The 20,147-nt window shown below is 46.9% G+C and overlaps 1 protein-coding gene across 1 annotated transcript in view; it reads left to right on the forward strand.

Moving 5' to 3' along the window:
• The window catches only part of CUL9 (cullin 9), a gene marked incomplete in the record, with an annotated part of 1,346,550 nt that overhangs the window by 756,131 nt on the left and 570,272 nt on the right, over positions 1–20,147 (forward strand). The window contains 3 exon segments of the mRNA XM_053712774.1: positions 8,003–8,185; positions 17,248–17,405; positions 17,881–18,091. Of these exon segments, the coding sequence (XP_053568749.1) occupies positions 8,003–8,185; positions 17,248–17,405; positions 17,881–18,091 (552 nt within the window).

Genomic DNA, 20,147 nt, shown 5'->3' on the forward strand with positions numbered 1-20,147 from the left:
CTATTTCCCTTATAACCTTTAGGACCTCTCTTGGGGGACTGTATTGACAAGCATGCAGGTCAGAGGCACAGTGGATAACGCATCTGACTACGGACCAGAAGATTCTAAATATCTATATTATCTAAGCTGACTCAAGACGAGAGACTCTCTGTCCTGGTGGCTTGTTCAGTTCATTTCTTTCTGGCGGATTGTTACTATTAAGGTCGGTTTTCAGGCTGGGGAGTTGTTTGGGGCCATTTAAGGGCTCAGGAAACTGGACTCCGTCTGAGTCTGTCTTTCCAATAATTATTTTATAGCTGAGATAATTGTTCTGCCCTAGTGGCTTGGTCCCTAGGGAGTTTGGTTCGATTTACCCAGGGAAGAGTTTTTCAACTGTCTCTTCCCTGAGAACATATAGATTACCTGAACAGATGTATGTCTATCCCAGGGGAGGTCCTGTCTAGACATCAAAGATTCAGATCTTGATTTAGAGATCCGCTAGCAGATCTGGTGGACTCTCTAGCAGTTCCTAGTGAAGTCGATCTGTTTTTACCTTTTTCTCGTTTTCCCTCCTTCCTCGGGTGATCGTCCATATCAGGAGCAGGCTTGGTGAACTACTTGTCTAAGCCTGACTTCGCAGTTTTTTGGTTTGTGGACATGGTGAGGATTGTTTCTCTCCCACATGAATTTCCCCTCAGTCGAAAGACCTGTTACTTTATGGTCTCTTTCTTCATCCATTTCTAGTTTTCTCTAAGCTAATTGCATAGAGATTGTACGCCTAGTTTAGTCTAATCGAGTTTTTTTCTGAGTTAGTTATTGACTCATTCTGGGCTCGTACGCGAGTTTCTCGCAATTCTTACATAGATTTGGTGCAAATTCATTGTCTGGGGCGATCCTTGGGACCTTCCTTGGCATTAGGGGAGTGTTTTCCGTATTTTGTCCTTTCTCCAGGAGGATCTGGAGAAGGGTTTGTCAATCTGTTCTCGGTAAGGTTAGCTTTCTTTCATGTAATTAACAAGAGTCCATGAGCTAGTGACGTATGGGATATACATTCCTACCAGGAGGGGCAAAGTTTCCCAAACCTTAAAATGCCTATAAATACACCCCTCACCACACCCACAAATCAGTTTTACAAACTTTGCCTCCAAGGGAGGTGGTGAAGTAAGTTTGTGCTAGATTCTACGTTGATATGCGCTCCGCAGCAAGTTGGAGCCCGGTTTTCCTCTCAGCGTGCAGTGAATGTCAGAGGGATGTGAGGAGAGTATTGCCTATTGAATGCAGTGATCTCCTTCTACGGGGTCTATTTCATAAGGTTCTCTGTTATCGGTCGTAGAGATTCATCTCTTACCTCCCTTTTCAGATCGACGATATACTCTTATATTTACCATTTCCTCTACTGATTCTCGTTTCAGTACTGGTTTGGCTTTCTACAAACATGTAGATGAGTGTCCTGGGGTAAGTAAGTCTTATTTTCTGTGACACTCTAAGCTATGGTTGGGCACTTTATTTATAAAGTTCTAAATATATGTATTCAAACATTTATTTGCCTTGACTCAGAATGTTCAACTTTCCTTATTTCCAGACAGTCAGTTTCATATTTGGGATTATGCTTTAAATTATCATATTTTTTCTTACCTCAAAAATTTGACTTTTTTCCCTGTGGGCTGTTAGGCTCGCGGGGGCTGAAAATGCTTCATTTTATTGTGTCATTCTTGGCGCGGACTTTTTTGGCGCAAAAATTATTTTCCGTTTCCGGCGTCATACGTGTCGCCGGAAGTTGCGTCATTTTTGACGTTATTTTGCGCCAAAAATGTCGGCGTTCCGGATGTGGCGTCATTTTTGGCGCCAAAAGCATTTAGGCGCCAAATAATGTGGGCGTCTTATTTGGCGCCAAAAAATATGGGCGTCGCTTTTGTCTCCACATTATTTCAGTCTCATTTTTCATTTGCTTCTGGTTGCTAGAAGCTTGATGTTTGGCATTTTTTTCCCATTCCTGAAACTGTCTTATAAGGAATTTGATCTATTTTGCTTTATATGTTGTTTTTTCTCTTACATATTGCAAGATGTCTCACGTTGCATCTGAGCCAGAAGATACTACAGGAAAACCACTGCCTGCTGGATCTACCAAAGCTAAGTGTATCTGCTGTAAACTTTTGGTAGCTATTCCTCCAGCTGTTGTTTGTAATAATTGTCATGACAAACTTGTTAAAGCAGATAATATTTCCTTTAGTGATGTACCATTGCCTGTTGCAGTTCCCTCAACATCTAAGGTGCAGAATGTTCCTGATAACATAAGAGATTTTGTTTCTGAATCCATAAAGAAGGCTTTGTCTGTTATTTCTCCTTCTAGTAAACGTAAAAAGTCTTTTAAATCTTCTCTCTCTACAGATGAATTTTTAAATGAACACCATCATTCTGATTCTTTGGACTCTTCTGGTTCAGAGGATTCTGTCTCAGAGATTGATGCTGATAAATCTTCATATTTATTTAAGATGGAATTTATTCGCTCTTTACTTAAAGAAGTACTAATTGCTTTAGAAATAGAGGATTCTAGTCCTCTTGATACTAATTCTATACGTTTGGATAAGGTTTTTAAAGCTCCTGCGGTTATTCCAGAAGTCTTTCCTGTTCCTAATGCTATTTCTGCAGTAATTGCTAAGGAATGGGATAAATTGGGTAATTCATTTACTCCTTCTAAACGTTTTAAGCAATTATATCCTGTTCCGCCTGACAGGTTAGAATTTTGGGACAAAATCCCTAAAGTTGATGGGGCTATTTCTACCCTTGCTAAACGTACTACCATTCCTACGTCAGATGGTACCTCGTTTAAAGATCCTTTAGATAGAAAAATTGAATCTTTTCTAAGAAAAGCTTATCTATGTTCAGGTAATCTTCTTAGACCTGCTATATCATTGGCTGATGTTGCTGCAGCTTCAACTTTTTGGTTGGAAACTCTAGCGCAACAAGTAACAAATCGTGATTCTCATGATATTATTATTCTTCTCCAGCATGCTAATAATTTCATCTGTGATGCCATTTTTGATATTATTAGAGTTGATGTTAGATTTATGTCTCTGGCTATCTTAGCCAGAAGAGCTTTATGGCTTAAGACTTGGAATGCTGATATGGCTTCTAAATCAACTCTACTTTCCATTTCTTTCCAGGGAAACAAATTATTTGGTTCTCAGTTGGATTCTATTATTTCAACTGTTACTGGTGGGAAAGGAACTTTTTTACCACAGGATAAAAAGTCTAAAGGTAAAAACAGGGCTAACAATCGTTTTCGTTCCTTTCGTTTCAACAAAGAACAAAAGCCTGATCCTTCGTCCTCAGGAGCAGTTTCAGTTTGGAAACCATCTCCAGTCTGGAATAAATCCAAGCCTGCTAGAAAGGCAAAGCCTGCTTCTAAGTTCACATGAAGGTACGGCCCTCATTCCAGTTCAGCTGGTAGGGGGCAGGTTACGTTTTTTCAAAGAAATTTGGATCAATTCTGTTCACAATCTTTGGATTCAGAACATTGTTTCAGAAGGGTACAGAATTGGTTTCAAGATGAGACCTCCTGCAAAGAGATTTTTTCTTTCCCATGTCCCAGTAAATCCAGTGAAAGCTCAAGCATTTCTGAATTGTGTTTCAGATCTAGAGTTGGCTGGAGTAATTATGCCAGTTCCAGTTCCGGAACAGGGGATGGGGTTTTATTCAAATCTCTTCATTGTACCAAAGAAGGAGAATTCCTTCAGACCAGTTCTGGATCTAAAATTATTGAATCGTTATGTAAGGATACCAACGTTCAAGATGGTAACTGTAAGGACTATATTGCCTTTTGTTCAGCAAGGGAATTATATGTCCACAATAGATTTACAGGATGCATATCTGCATATTCCAATTCATCCAGATCATTATCAGTTCCTGAGATTCTCTTTTCTAGACAAGCATTACCAATTTGTGGCTCTACCGTTTGGCCTTGCTACAGCTCCAAGAATTTTCACAAAGATTCTCGGTGCCCTTCTGTCTGTAATCAGAGAACAGGGTATTGTGGTATTTCCTTATTTGGACGATATCTTGGTACTTGCTCCGTCTTTACATTTAGCAGAGTCTCATACGAATCGACTTGTGTTGTTTCTTCAAGATCATGGTTGGAGGATCAATTTACCAAAAAGTTCTTTGATTCCTCAAACAAGGGTAACCTTTCTGGGTTTCCAGATAGATTCAGTGTCCATGACTTTGTCTTTAACAGACAAGAGACGTCTAAAATTGATTACAGCCTGTCGAAACCTTCAGTCTCAATCATTCCCTTCGGTAGCCTTATGCATGGAAATTCTAGGTCTTATGACTGCTGCATCGGACGCGATCCCCTTTGCTCGTTTTCACATGCGACCTCTTCAGCTCTGTATGCTGAACCAATGGTGCAGGGATTACACGAAGATATATCAATTAATATCTTTAAAACCGATTGTTCGGCACTCTCTAACGTGGTGGACAGATCACCATCGTTTAATTCAGGGGGCTTCTTTTGTTCTTCCGACCTGGACTGTAATTTCAACAGATGCAAGTCTCACAGGTTGGGGAGCTGTGTGGGGATCTCTGACGGCACAAGGAGTTTGGGAATCTCAGGAGGTGAGATTACCGATCAATATCTTGGAACTCCGTGCAGTTTTCAGAGCTCTTCAGTTTTGGCCTCTTCTGAAGAGAGAATCGTTCATTTGTTTTCAGACAGACAATGTCACAACTGTGGCATACATCAATCATCAAGGAGGGACTCACAGTCCTCTGGCTATGAAAGAAGTATCTCGAATTTTGGTTTGGGCGGAATCCAGCTCCTGTCTAATCTCTGCGGTTCATATCCCAGGTGTAGACAATTGGGAAGCGGATTATCTCAGTCGCCAAACGTTGCATCCGGGCGAATGGTCTCTTCACCCAGAGGTATTTCTTCAGATTGTTCAATTGTGGGGGCTTCCAGAGATAGATCTGATGGCCTCTCATCTAAACAAGAAACTTCCCAGGTATCTGTCCAGATCCTGGGATCCTCAGGCGGAGGCAGTGGATGCATTATCACTTCCTTGGAAGTATCATCCTGCCTATATCTTTCCGCCTCTAGTTCTTCTTCCAAGAGTAATCTCCAAGATTCTGAGGGAATGCTCGTTTGTTCTGCTAATAGCTCCGGCATGGCCTCACAGGTTTTGGTATGCGGATCTTGTCCGGATGGCATCTTGCCAGCCATGGACTCTTCCGTTAAGACCAGACCTTCTGTCACAAGGTCCTTTTTTCCATCCGGATCTGAAATCCTTAAATTTAAAGGTATGGAGATTGAACGCTTGATTCTTGGTCATAGAGGTTTCTCTGACTCCGTGATTAATACTATGTTACAGGCTCGTAAATCTGTATCTCGAGAGATATATTATAGAGTCTGGAAGACTTATATTTCTTGGTGTCTTTCTCATCATTTTTCTTGGCATTCTTTTAGAATACCGAGAATTTTACAGTTTCTTCAGGATGGTTTAGATAAGGGTTTGTCCGCAAGTTCTTTGAAAGGACAAATCTCCGCTCTTTCTGTTCTTTTTCACAGAAAGATTGCTATTCTTCCTGATATTCATTGTTTTGTACAAGCTTTGGTTCGTATAAAACCTGTCATTAAGTCAATTTCTCCTCCTTGGAGTTTGAATTTGGTTCTGGGAGCTCTTCAAGCTCCTCCGTTTGAACCTATGCATTCATTGGACATTAAATTACTTTCTTGGAAAGTTTTGTTCCTTTTGGCCATCTCTTCTGCTAGAAGAGTTTCTGAATTATCTGCTCTTTCGTGTGAGTCTCCTTTTCTGATTTTTCATCAGGATAAGGCGGTGTTGCGAACTTCTTTTGAATTTTTACCTAAAGTTGTGAATTCCAACAACATTAGTAGAGAAATTGTGGTTCCTTCATTATGTCCTAATCCTAAGAATTCTAAGGAGAAATCATTGCATTCTTTGGATGTTGTTAGAGCTTTGAAATATTATGTTGAAGCTACGAAATCTTTCCGTAAGACTTCTAGTCTATTTGTTATCTTTTCCGGTTCTAGGAAAGGCCAGAAAGCTTCTGCCATTTCTTTGGCATCTTGGTTGAAATCTTTAATTCATCTTGCCTATGTTGAGTCGGGTAAAATTCCGCCTCAAAGAATTACAGCTCATTCTACTAGGTCAGTATCTACTTCCTGGGCGTTTAGGAATGAAGCTTCGGTTGACCAGATCTGCAAAGCAGCAACTTGGTCCTCTTTGCATACTTTTACTAAATTCTACCATTTTGATGTATTTTCTTCTTCTGAAGCAGTTTTTGGTAGAAAAGTTCTTCAGGCAGCGGTTTCAGTTTGAATCTTCTGCTTATGTTTTTTGTTAAACTTTATTTTGGGTGTGGATTATTTTCAGCAGGAATTGGCTGTCTTTATTTTATCCCTCCCTCTCTAGTGACTCTTGTGTGGAAAGATCCACATCTTGGGTAGTCATTATCCCATACGTCACTAGCTCATGGACTCTTGTTAATTACATGAAAGAAAACATAATTTATGTAAGAACTTACCTGATAAATTCATTTCTTTCATATTAACAAGAGTCCATGAGGCCCACCCTTTTTTGTGGTGGTTATGATTTTTTTGTATAAAGCACAATTATTCCAATTCCTTATTTTATATGCTTCGCACTTTTTTTCTTATCACCCCACTTCTTGGCTATTCGTTAAACTGATTTGTGGGTGTGGTGAGGGGTGTATTTATAGGCATTTTAAGGTTTGGGAAACTTTGCCCCTCCTGGTAGGAATGTATATCCCATACGTCACTAGCTCATGGACTCTTGTTAATATGAAAGAAATGAATTTATCAGGTAAGTTCTTACATAAATTATGTTTTTTGTTCTCTCTGTTTTATTTCGTAGAAGTTTGGCTAACTTAACAGATATCCGACCTTTGTTCAGGCCTTGGTCAGAATCAAACCTGTATTATTCCTTTGGCTCCACTTTGTAGTCCTAATTTTGTTCCTCTGGTTTTCCACTAGTCTTGGCTTGAGGCTATGCATTCAGTTTATATTAATTGTCTTGGTCATATAGTAGAGTCTCAGAACTTTTGGCTCTGCAGTGGGCTTCCCTTGTCTTATTGTCTTGCGTATAAGGTGGTCATTGTTCCGGATTAGGATTCCCTCCCTTTTTTTTGTCCTCCCTCTTCTCTGAAGAGTCGTCTGTTTCTCTCCTGGAGGTAATGTTGTGCGCTCATATTCTATCTCTAGTTTATTAAGGTTTTTCTTTAATCTTCTGCCCTTTTTTGTAGTATTTATTAAGTGAGGGCGAGAATCAAGTCAACCTTTCTTTCTTTTTGGTTAAGGAGTGTGTTTCGGTTGGTTTCTGAGACAGATGGTTATCAACTTCCTGAAAGGATTTCGGTTCATCAATCCGTGCTGTTTTCTTCTTCTTGGACCCTTTAAAACAGGGCTCCTGTGGGGAAGATTTTTAAGGCGTCCTTTTGGGTCCTCGTTTTCATTCTTTTATAATTTATTATACATTTGATGTTTTTGCCTTATCTGAGGTTTCTTTTGGGAGACAGGTTCTTCAAACGGTGGTGCCTTCAGTTTAGGTTTGCCTGTCTTGTTTCTCCTCTAGCTTGAGTATTGGTTCCTACTAGTAATTAGAATGGATGTGTGGACTCTCCGTGCCATTGGAAAGAAAACAAAATGTATGCTTTCCTGATAAATTATTTTCTTTCCTGGCATGGAGAGTCCACGACCCGCCCTTATCTAAGATTTTAGACACCGTTTTTTGTCAATTTCTAAACTTCAGGTACCTCTTTGGCCTGTGCTGTCTTCTCTTTCCATATTCCTCCGGCTGAATGACTGGGAAGTGGGAGGATACTTAAAGCTTTGCTGGGGTGTTCTTTGCCGCCTCCTGGTGGCCAGGAGTTGAATAGTAATTAGAATGGATTTGTGGACTCTCCAAGCCAGGAAAGAAAAAAGAATGTATCAGGTAAGCATAAATTTAGTTTTTCTTGTGCTGAGTTATTTATTTCTCTCACACAGGTGCAGCGATTTTTGGAGGTTTCATGGAACAACACAGACCTTGTTTCCCAGTTCTGTTCTTTGTATCTGGGTCTCAGACGTGCAATGGAAGAGCTCTTTGGACAGCAGACACTATTTTTACTTTCTTTGCGCCAGGGATTCTGCGAGGGTCTCTTACATCTCTCTTTCCTGACAGCTCTTCACGTGAGTTTGATTAGATTCAATGTCATGTCCTGTATGTCTCAGTAGATATATGTCATGTGTCTGTGTGCCTGTCCCTCCCTGCAGGTTACTTACCCAGTGTGTGTGTCCCTGTCCCTCTCTGCAGGTTACTTACCCAGTGTTTGTGTCCCTGTCCCTCTCTGCAGGTTACTTACCCAGTGTGTGTGTCCCTGTCCCTCTCTGCAGGTTACTTACCCAGTGTGTGTGTCCCTGTCCCTCTCTGCAGGTTACTTACCCAGTGTGTGTGTCCCTGTCCCTCTCTGCAGGTTACTTACCCAGTGTTTGTGTCCCTGTCCCTCTCTGCAGGTTACTTACCCAGTGTTTGTGTCCCTGTCCCCCTCTGCAGGTTACTTACCCAGTGTTTGTGTCCCTGTCCCCCTCTGCAGGTTACTTACCCAGTGTGTGTGTCCCTGTCCCTCTCTGCAGGTTACTTACCCAGTGTGTGTGTCCCTGTCCCTCTCTGCAGGTTACTTACCCAGTGTGTGTGTGTTCCTGTCCCTCTCTGCAGGTTACTTACCCAGTGTGTGTGTCCCTGTCCCTCTCTGCAGGTTACTTACCCAGTTTGTGTGTCCCTATCCCTCTCTGCAGGTTACTTACCCAGTGTGTGTGTCCCTGTCCCTCTCTGCAGGTTACTTACCCAGTGTCTGTGTCCCTGTCCCTCTCTGCAGGTTACTTACCCAGTGTCTGTGTCCCTGTTGCTCTCTGCAGGTTACTTACCCAGTGTCTGTGTTCCTGTTGCTCTCTGCAGGTTACTTACCCAGTGTGTGTGTCCCTGTTGCTCTCTGCAGGTTACTTACCCAGTGTGTGTGTCCCTGTCCCTCTCTGCAGGTTACTTACCCAGTGTGTGTGTCCCTGTCCCTCTCTGCAGGTTACTTACACAGTGTGTGTGCCCCTGTTGCTCTCTGCAGGTTACTTACCCAGCGTGTGTGTCCCTGTCCCTCTCTGCAGGTTACTTACCCAGCGTGTGTGTCCCTGTCCCTCTCTGCAGGTTACTTACCCAGTGTGTGTTTCCCTGTCCCTCTCTGCAGTTTACTTACCCAGTGTGTGTTTCCCTGTTGCTCTCTGCAGGTTACTTACCCAGTGTGTGTGTCCCTGTTGCTCTCTGCAGGTTACTTACCCAGTGTGTGTGTCCCTGCCCCTCTCTGCAGGTTACTTACCCAGTGTATATGCCCTGTCCCTCTCTGCAGGTTACTTACCCAGTGTGTGTGTCCCTGTCCCTCTCTGCAGGTTACTTACCCAGTGTGTGTGTCCCTGTTGCTCTCTGCAGGTTACTTACCCAGCGTGTGTCCCTGTCCCTCTCTGCAGGTTACTTACACAGTGTGTGTGCCCCTGTTGCTCTCTGCAGGTTACTTACCCAGCGTGTGTGTCCCTGTCCCTCTCTGCAGGTTACTTACACAGTGTGTGTGCCCCTGTTGCTCTCTGCAGGTTACTTACCCAGCGTGTGTGTCCCTGTCCCTCTCTGCAGGTTACTTAACCAGCGTGTGTGTCCCTGTCCCTCTCTGCAGGTTACTTACCCAGCGTGTGTGTGTCTGTCCCTCTCTGCAGGTTACTTACCCAGTGTTTGTGTCCCTGTCCTTCTCTGCAGTTTACTTACCCAGTGTGTGTGTCCCTGTCCCTCTCTGCAGGTTACTTACCCAGTGTGTGTGTCCCTGTCCCTCTCTGCAGGTTATTTACCCAGTGTGTGTGTCCCTGTCCCTCTCTGCAGGTTACTTACCCAGTGTGTGTGTCCCTGTCCCTCTCTGCAGGTTACTTACACAGTGTGTGTGCCCCTGTTGCTCTCTGCAGGTTACTTACCCAGTGTGTGTGTCCCTGTCCCTCTCTGCAGGTTACTTACGCAGTTTGTGTGTCCCTGTCCCTCTCTGCAGGTTACTTACCCAGTGTGTGTGTCCCTGTCCCTCTCTGGAGGTTACTTACCTAGTGTTTGTGTCCCTGTCCCTCTCTGCAGGTTACTTACCCAGTGTCTGTGTCCCTGTCCCTCTCTGCAGGTTACTTACCCAGTGTCTGTGTCCCTGTTGCTCTCTGCAGGTTACTTACCCAGTGTCTGTGTCCCTGTTGCTCTCTGCAGGTTACTTACCCAGTGTGTGTGTCCCTGTTGCTCTCTGCAGGTTACTTACCCAGTGTGTGTGTCCCTGTCCCTCTCTGCAGGTTACTTACCCAGTGTGTGTGTCCCTGTCCCTCTCTGCAGGTTACTTACACAGTGTGTGTGCCCCTGGTACTCTCTGCAGGTTACTTACCCAGCGTATGTGTCCCTGTCCCTCTCTGCAGGTTACTTACCCAGTGTGTGTGTCCCTGTTGCTCTCTGCAGGTTACTTACCCAGTGTGTGTGTCCCTGTCCCTCTCTGCAGGTTACTTACCCAGTGTGTGTGTCCCTGTCCCTCTCTGCAGGTTACTTACCCAGTGTTTGTGTCCCTGTCCCTCTCTGCAGGTTACTTACCCAGTGTGTGTGTCCCTGTCCCTCTCTGCAGGTTACTTACCCAGTGTGTGTGTCCCTGCCCCTCTCTGCAGGTTACTTACCCAGTGTATATGCCCTGTTGCTCTCTGCAGGTTACTTACCCAGTGTTTGTGTCCCTGCCCCTCTCTGCAGGTTACTTACCCAGTGTTTGTGTCCCTGTCCCTCTCTGCAGGTTACTTACCCAGTGTGTGTGTCCCTGTCCCTCTCTGCAGGTTACTTACCCAGTGTGTGTGTCCCTGTCCCTCTCTGCAGGTTACTTACCCAGTGTATATGCCCTGTTGCTCTCTGCAGGTTACTTACCCAGTTTGTGTGTCCCTGTTGCTCTCTGCAGGTTACTTACCCAGTGTGTGTGTCCCTGTTGCTCTCTGCAGGTTACTTACCCAGTGTATATGCCCTGTCCCTCTCTGCAGGTTACTTACCCAGTGTGTGTGCCCCTGTTGCTCTCTGCAGGTTACTTACCCAGCGTGTGTGTCCCTGTCCCTCTCTGCAGGTTACTTACACAGTGTGTGTGCCCCTGTTGCTCTCTGCAGGTTACTTACCCAGCGTGTGTGTCCCTGTCCCTCTCTGCAGGTTACTTACACAGTGTGTGTGTCCCTGTCCCTCTCTGCAGGTTACTTACACAGTGTGTGTGTGTCCCTGTCCCTCTCTGCAGGTTACTTACCCAGCGTGTGTGTCCCTGTCCCTCTCTGCAGGTTACTTACCCAGTGTTTGTGTCCCTGTCCCTCTCTGCAGGTTGCTTACCCAGTGTTTGTGTCTCTGTCCCCCTCTGCAGGTTACTTACCCAGTATGTGTGTCCCTGTCCCTCTCTGCAGGTTACTTACCCAGTGTGTGTGTCCCTGTCCCTCTCTGCAGGTTACTTACCCAGTGTGTGTGTCCCTGTCCCTCTCTGCAGGTTACTTACCCAGTGTTTGTGTCCCTGTCCCTCTCTGCAGGTTGCTTACCCAGTGTTTGTGTCTCTGTCCCCCTCTGCAGGTTACTTACCCAGTATGTGTGTCCCTGTCCCTCTCTGCAGGTTACTTACCCAGTGTGTGTGTCCCTCTCTGCAGGTTACTTACCCAGTGTGTGTGTCCCTGTCCCTCTCTGCAGGTTACTTACTCAGTGTGTGTGTCCCTGTCCCTCTCTGCAGGTTACTTACCCAGTGTGTGTGTTCCTGTCCCTCTCTGCAGGTTACTTACCCAGTGTGTGTGTGTTCCTGTCCCTCTCTGCAGGTTACTTACCCAGTGTGTGTGTCCCTGTCCCTCTCTGCAGGTTACTTACCCAGTGTAAGTGTCCCTGTCCCTCTCTGCAGGTTACTTACCCAGTGTGTGTGTCCCTGTTGCTCTCTGCAGGTTACTTACCCAGTGTGTGTGTCCCTGTTGCTCTCTGCAGGTTACTTACCCAGTGTGTGTGTCCCTGCCCCTCTCTGCAGGTTACTTACCCAGTGTATATGCCCTGTCCCTCTCTGCAGGTTACTTACCCAGTGTGTGTGTCCCTGTCCCTCTCTGCAGGTTACTTACCCAGTGTGTGTGTCCCTGTCCCTCTCTGCAGGTTACTTACACAGTGTGTGTGCCCCTGTTGCTCTCTGCAGGTTACTTACCCAGCGTGTGTGTCCCTGTCCCTCTCTGCAGGTTACTTACACAGTGTGTGTGTCCCTGTCCCTCTCTGCAGGTTACTTACACAGTGTGTGTGTGTCCCTGTCCCTCTCTGCAGGTTACTTACCCAGCGTGTGTGTCCCTGTCCCTCTCTGCAGGTTACTTACCCAGTGTTTGTGTCCCTGTCCCTCTCTGCAGGTTGCTTACCCAGTGTTTGTGTCTCTTTCCCCCTCTGCAGGTTACTTACCCAGTGTGTGTGTCCCTGTCCCTCTCTGCAGGTTACTTACCCAGTGTGTGTGTCCCTGTCCCTCTCTGCAGGTTACTTACCCAGTGTGTGTGTGCTCCTGTCCCTCTCTGCAGGTTACTTACCCAGTGTGTGTGTCCCTGTCCCTCTCTGCAGGTTACTTACACAGTGTGTGTGCCCCTGTTGCTCTCTGCAGGTTACTTACCCAGTGTGTGTGTCCCTGTCCCTCTCTGCAGGTTACTTACCCAGTTTGTGTGTCCCTGTCCCTCTCTTCAGGTTACTTACCCAGTGTGTGTGTCCCTGTCCCTCTCTGCAGGTTACTTACCTAGTGTTTGTGTCCCTGTCCCTCGCTGCAGGTTACTTACCCAGTGTCTGTGTCCCTGTCCCTCTCTGCAGGTTACTTACCCAGTGTCTGTGTCCCTGTTGCTCTCTGCAGGTTACTTACCCAGTGTGTGTGTCCCTGTTGCTCTCTGCAGGTTACTTACCCAGTGTCTGTGTCCCTGTTGCTCTCTGCTGGTTACTTACCCAGTGTGTGTGTCCCTGTTGCTCTCTGCAGGTTACTTACCCAGTGTGTGTGTCCCTGTCCCTCTCTGCAGGTTACTTACCCAGTGTGTGTGTCCCTGTCCCTCTCTGCAGGTTACTTACACAGTGTGTGTGTCCCTGTCCCTCTCTGCAGGTTACTTACCCAGTGTGTGTGCCCCTGTTGCTCTCTGCAGGTTACTTACCCAGCGTATGTGTCCCTGTCCCTCTCTGCAGGTTACTTACCCAGTGTGTGTGTCCCTGTTGCTCTCTGCAGGTTACTTACCCAGTGTGTGTGTCCCTGTTGCTCTCTGCAGGTTACTTACCCAGTGTGTGTGTCCCTGTTCCACTCTGCAGGTTACTTACCCAGTGTGTGTGTCCCTGTTCCACTCTGCTGGTTACTTACCCAGTGCGTGTGTCCCTGTTCCACTCTGCAGGTTACTTACCCAGTGTGTGTGTCCCTGTTGCTCTCTGCAGGTTACTTACCCATTGTTTGTGTCCCTGTCCCTCTCTGCAGGTTACTTACCCAGTGTGTGTGTCCCTGTCCCTCTCTGCAGGTTACTTACCCAGTTTGTGTGTCCCTGTCCCTCGCTGCAGGTTACTTACACAGTGTGTGTGCCCCTGTTGCTCTCTGCAGGTTACTTACCCAGTGTGTGTGTCCCTGTCCCTCTCTGCAGGTTACTTACACAGTGTGTGTGTCCCTGTCCCTCTCTGCAGGTTACTTACCCAGCGTGTGTGTCCCTGTCCCTCTCTGCAGGTTACTTACCCAGTGTTTGTGTCCCTGTCCCTCTCTGCAGGTTACTTACACAGTGTGTGTGTCCCTGTCCCTCTCTGCAGGTTACTTACCCAGTGTTTGTGTCCCTGTCCCTCTCTGCAGGTTACTTACACAGTGTGTGTGTCCCTGTCCCTCTCTGCAGGTTACTTACACAGTGTGTGTGTCCCTGTCCCTCTCTGCAGGTTACTTACCCAGTGTTTGTGTCCCTGTCCCTCTCTGCAGGTTACTTACACAGTGTGTGTGTCCCTGTCCCTCTCTGCAGGTTACTTACACAGTGTATGTGCCCCTGTTGCTCTCACTTACCCAGTGTATATGTCCTGTTGCTCTCTGCAGGTTACTTACCCAGTGTGTGCGCCCCTGTTGCTCTCTGCAGCTTACTTACACAGTGTATGTGCCCTGTTGCTCTCTGCAGGTTACTTACACAGTGTATATGCCCTGTTGCTCTCTGCAGGTTACTTACACAGTGTATGTGCCCTGTTGCTCTCTGCAGGTTACTTACACAGTGTATATGCCCTGTCCCTCTCTGCAGGTTACTTACCCAGTGTATATGCCTTGTTGCTCTCTGCAGGTTACTTACACAGTGTATATGCCTTGTTTCTCTCTGCAGCTTACTTGCCCAGTGTGTGTGTCCCTGTCCCTCTCTGCAGGTTACTTACCCAGTGTGTGTGTGTTCCTGTCCCTCTCTGCAGGTTACTTACCCAGTGTGTGTGTCCCTGTCCCTTTCTGCAGGTTACTTACCCGGTGTGTGTCCCTGTCCCTCTCTGCAGGTTACTTACACAGTGTGTGTGCCCCTGTTGCTCTCTGCAGGTTACTTACCCAGTGTGTGTGTCCCTGTTGCTCTCTGCAGGTTACTTACCCAGTGTGTGTGTCCCTGCCCCTCTCTGCAGGTTACTTACCCAGTGTATATGCCCTGTCCCTCTCTGCAGGTTACTTACCCAGTGTGTGTGTCCCTGTCCCTCTCTGCAGGTTACTTACCCAGTGTGTGTGTCCCTGTCCCTCTCTGCAGGTTACTTACCCAGTGTGTGTGTCCCTGTCCCTCTCTGCAGGTTACTTACACAGTGTGTGTGCCCCTGTTGCTCTCTGCAGGTTACTTACCCAGCGTGTGTGTCCCTGTTCCTCTCTGCAGGTTACTTACACAGTGTGTGTGTCCCTGTCCCTCTCTGCAGGTTACTTACACAGTGTGTGTGTCCCTGTCCCTCTCTGCAGGTTACTTACACAGTGTGTGTGTCCCTGTCCCTCTCTGCAGGTTACTTACCCAGCGTGTGTGTCCCTGTCCCTCTCTGCAGGTTACTTACCCAGTGTTTGTGTCCCTGTCCCTCTCTGCAGGTTACTTACCCAGTGTGTGTGTCGCTGTCCCTCTCTGCAGGTTACTTACCCAGTGTTTGTGTCCCTGTCCCTCTCTGCAGGTTGCTTACCCAGTGTTTGTTTCTCTGTCCCCCTCTGCAGGTTACTTGCCCAGTGTGTGTGTCCCTGTCCCTCTCTGCAGGTTACTTACCCAGTGTGTGTGTCCCTGTCCCTCTCTGCAGGTTACTTACCCAGTGTGTGTGTCGCTGTCCCTCTCTGCAGGTTACTTACCCAGTGTTTGTGTCTCTGTCCCCCTCTGCAGGTTACTTGCCCAGTGTGTGTGTCCCTGTCCCTCTCTGCAGGTTACTTACCCAGTGTGTGTGTCCCTGTCCCTCTCTGCAGGTTACTTACCCAGTGTGTGTGTGTTCCTGTCCCTCTCTGCAGGTTACTTACCCAGTGTGTGTGTCCCTGTCCCTCTCTGCAGGTTACTTACCCAGTGTGTGTGTCCCTGTCCCTCTCTGCAGGTTACTTACCCAGTGTGTGTGTCCCTGTCCCTCTCTGCAGGTTACTTACACAGTGTGTGTGCCCCTGTTGCTCTCTGCAGGTTACTTACCCAGTGTGTGTGTGTCCCTGTCCCTCTCTGCAGGTTACTTACCCAGTTTGTGTGCCCCTGTTGCTCTCTGCAGGTTACTTACCCAGTGTGTGTGTGTCCCTGTCCCTCTCTGCAGGTTACTTACCCAGTTTGTGTGTCCCTGTCCCTCTCTGCAGGTTACTTACCCAGTGTCTGTGTCCCTGTCCCTCTCTGCAGGTTACTTACCCAGTGTCTGTGTCCCTGTTGCTCTCTGCAGGTTACTTACCCAGTGTCTGTGTCCCTGTTGCTCTCTGCAGGTTACTTACCCAGTGTGTGTGTCCCTGTTGCTCTCTGCAGGTTACTTACCCAGTGTGTGTGTCCCTGTCCCTGTCTGCAGGTTACTTACCCAGTGTGTGTGTCCCTGTCCCTCTCTGTAGGTTACTTACACAGTGTGTGTGCCCCTGTTGCTCTCTGCAGGTTACTTACCCAGCGTATGTGTCCCTGCCCCTCTCTGCAGGTTACTTACCCAGTGTGTGTGTCCCTGTCCCTCTCTGCAGGTTACTTACCCAGTGTGTGTGTCCCTGTCCCTCTCTGCAGGTTACTTACCCAGTGTGTGTGTCCCTGTCCCTCTCTGCAGGTTACTTACCCAGTGTATATGCCCTGTTGCTCTCTGCAGGTTACTTACCCAGTGTGTGCGCCCCTGTTGCTCTCTGCAGGTTACTTACCCAGTGTGTGCGCCCCTGTTGCTCTCTGCAGCTTACTTACACAGTGTATGTGCCCTGTTGCTCTCTGCAGGTTACTTACACAGTGTATATGCCTTGTTGCTCTCTGCAGGTTACTTACACAGTGTATATGCCCTGTTGCTCTCTGCAGGTTACTTACCCAGTGTATATGCCCTGTCCCTCTCTGCAGGTTACTTACCCAGTGTATATGCCTTGTTTCTCTCTGCAGCTTACTTGTCCAGTGTGTGTGTCCCTGTCCCTCTCTGCAGGTTACTTACCCAGTGTGTGTGTGTTCCTGTCCCTCTCTGCAGGTTACTTACCCAGTGTGTGTGTCCCTGTCCCTCTCTGCAGGTTACTTACCCGGTGTGTGTCCCTGTCCCTCTCTGCAAGTTACTTACCCAGTGTGTGTGTCCCTGTCCCTCTCTGCAGGTTACTTACACAGTGTGTGTGCCCCTGTTGCTCTCTGCAGGTTACTTACCCAGTGTGTGTGTGTCCCTGTCCCTCTCTGCAGGTTACTTACCCAGTGTGTGTGTCCCTGTTGCTCTCTGCAGCTTACTTACACAGTGTGTGTGCCCCTGTTGCTCTCTGCAGCTTACTTACACAGTGTGTGTGCCCCTGTTGCTCTCTGCATGTTACTTACACAGTGTATATGCCTTGTTTCTCTGTGCAGCTTACTTACCCAGTGTGTGTGTCACTGTCCCTGTCTGCAGATTACTTACACAGTGTATATGCCCCTATTGCTCTCTGCAGCTTACTTTCACAGTGTGTGTGCCCCTGTTGCTCTCTGCAGGTTACTTACACAGTGTGTGTGCCCCTGTTGCTTTCTGCAGGTTACTTACCCAGTGTGTGTGCCCCTGTTGCTCTATGCAGGTTACTTATCTAGTGAGTATCTTTGTTCTCCTACAGGTGACTGAGCAGTTTGCACGGTACATAGATCATATGATTAAGGAGATTCGCGAAGACTCGTATGACCTTCAGTTGATGAACCAGCTGCATCAGTTTCTGGACTTTGTTCTTTTTTTGTCAGATTTAGAGCTGGCAAACTCCTTTGAACATTTCTACAGGTCAGTGAAAGGCCATTAGTGCACGTGTGTAATAGTAGAATGATTTTACTTCTCGTAACACAGAGTGTATGGTGCATTACATTACGCTACACCTGGGGAACTGTGACTTACACTATGTGTAGTTTGCTGAAAATTATAGGCACAAGGAAAACTTCTCTACCCATCTCATGTGCTGACCTTCTGCCTACCCAGCAGACAGCTCAGTAGATCAGCATCCCGTGCCCCTGATTCACTCTGCTATTAATTATGTTCAAGAGCTTGTGCGGTAGAGAAACTTTTGGCAATGGGCAGCAGCTAAATAATATGATGCCGAGGCTGATACCTATCTGTATGCAGTATGCTGTTATCTAGGGGTTTCTCTGTGATTCCCATGATTCATTGTTGCACATTAGTCACCTGCTCTTGTCTGTCTTCTACAAATCTTTGTGCTGGAAATGCTGCCTCACTAAACTGACTTCAATACTGTGTGTTTCAGACATTATATGGCAGATCGTTTACTCTCCCTTGGTCCCTGCTGGTTGGAGAACTCTGTGGTCGATCAGATAGGGATTTGTTTCCCGAACAGATTTCCCCAGCAGATGCTGCGAAACTTGCAGGAGGCGAAAGACCTGCAGAGAGATCAACATCTCTTTACCTTACAGGAGCTGGATACAGGAATTCTCGCTGAGGACATGGAGGAGGGAGAGGTGAGGCAAAGTCTTATGGGGAGGTGATTCGAAGCAGGCAAGAGGGATGATAAGGTGACGCACAGTAGGTAGCAGTGGTGATAAGGAGGGGATACACAGGTAGGAGGGGTGATAAGGAGGTGACACACAGTAGGTAGGAGGGGTGATAAGGAGGTGACACACAGTAGGTAGGAGTGGTGATAAGGAGGTGACACACAGTAGGTAGCAGGGGTGATAAGGAGGTGACGCACAGTAGGTAGGAGGGGGGATAAGGAGGTGACACACAGGTAGGAGGGGGATAAGGAGATGATGCACAGTAGGTATCAGGGGTGATAAGGAGGTGACGCACAGCAGGTAGCAGGGGTGATAAGGAGGTGACGCACAGTAGGTAGGAGGGGTGATAAGGAGGTGACACACAGTAGGTAGGAGGGGGGATAAGGAGGTGACACACAGTAGGTAGGAGGGGGGATAAGGAGGTGACACACAGTAGGTAGGAGGTGGGATAAAGAGGTGACACACAGTAGGTAGGAGGGGTGATAAGGAGGTGACGCACAGTAGGTAGGAGGGGGGATAAGGAGGTGACACACAGTAGTTAGGAGGGGGGATAAGGAGGTGACACACAGTAGGTAGGAGGGGGGATAAGGAGGTGACACACAGTAGGTAGGAGGAGGGATAAGGAGGTGACACACAGGTAGGAAGGGGGATAAGGAGGTGACGCACAGTAGGTAGGAGGGGGATAAGGAGGTGACACACAGGTAGGAGGGGTGATAAGGAGGTGACACACAGGTAGGAGGGGTGATAAGGAGGTGACACACAGGTAGGAGGGGTGATAAGGAGGTGACACACAGTAGATAGGAGGGGTGATAAGGAGGTGACGCACAGTAGGTAGGAGGGGGGATAAGGAGGTGACACACAGTAAGCAGTGGAGGCTCCTCTATAGGAGCACTTGAGCACGTGAACCCCCTGACGACCCTGACCCCCTGATGAACAAAAAAAAAAAAGTGAGTCCATGAGCTAGTGACGTATGGGATATACATTCCTACCAGGACGGGCAAAGTTTCCCAAACCTCAAAATGCCTATAAATACACCCCTCACCACACCCACAAATCAGTTTTTACAAACTTTGCCTCCTATGGAGGTGGTGAAGTACGTTTGTGCTAGATTCTACGTTGATATGCGCTCAGCAGCAGGTTGGAGCCCGGTTTTCCTCTCAGTGTGCAGTGAATGTCAGAGGGATGTGAGGAGAGTTTTGCCTATTTGAATTCAATGATCTCCTTCTACGGGGTCTATTTCATAGGTTCTCTGTTATCGGTCGTAGAGATTCATCTCTTACCTCCCTTTTCAGATTGACGATATACTCTTATATATACCATTACCTCTACTGATTCTCGTTTCAGTACTGGTTTGGCATTCTACTACATGTAGATGAGTGTCCTGGGATAAGTAAGTCTTATTTTCTGTGACACTCTAAGCTATGGTTGGGCACTTTTATATAAAGTTCTAAATATATGTGTTCAAACATTTATTTGCCTTGACTCAGGATGTTCAACGTTCCTTATTGCAGACAGTCAGTTTCATATTTGGGATAATGCATATGAATAAATCAATTTTTTTCTTACCTTAAAATTTGACTTTTTTCCCTGTGGGCTGTTAGGCTCGCGGGGGCTGAAAATGCTTCATTTCTCCTGTTAAGTGTAGTCAGTCCACGGGTCATCCATTACTTATGGGATTATAACTCCTCCCTAACAGGAAGTGCAAGAGGATCACCCAAGCAGAGCTGCTATATAGCTCCTCCCCTCTACGTCATATCCAGTCATTCTCTTGCACCTAACTAAAGATAGGACGTGTGAGAGGACTGTGGTGTGTTAAACTTAGTTTTTATTTCTTCAATCAAAAGTTTGTTATTTTAAACGGCACCGGAGTGTGTTGTTTGTTCTCAGGCAGCATTAGAAGAAGAATCTGCCTGAGTTTTTCTATGATCTTAGCGGTCGTAACTAAGATCCACTTGCTGTTCTCGGCCATTCTGAGGAGTGAGGTAACTTCAGAACAGGGGATAACATGCAGGGCCCACCTGCA

The sequence above is a fragment of the Bombina bombina genome, chromosome 4 (assembly GCF_027579735.1).
Source record: "Bombina bombina isolate aBomBom1 chromosome 4, aBomBom1.pri, whole genome shotgun sequence".
NCBI lineage: Eukaryota > Metazoa > Chordata > Amphibia > Anura > Bombinatoridae > Bombina > Bombina bombina.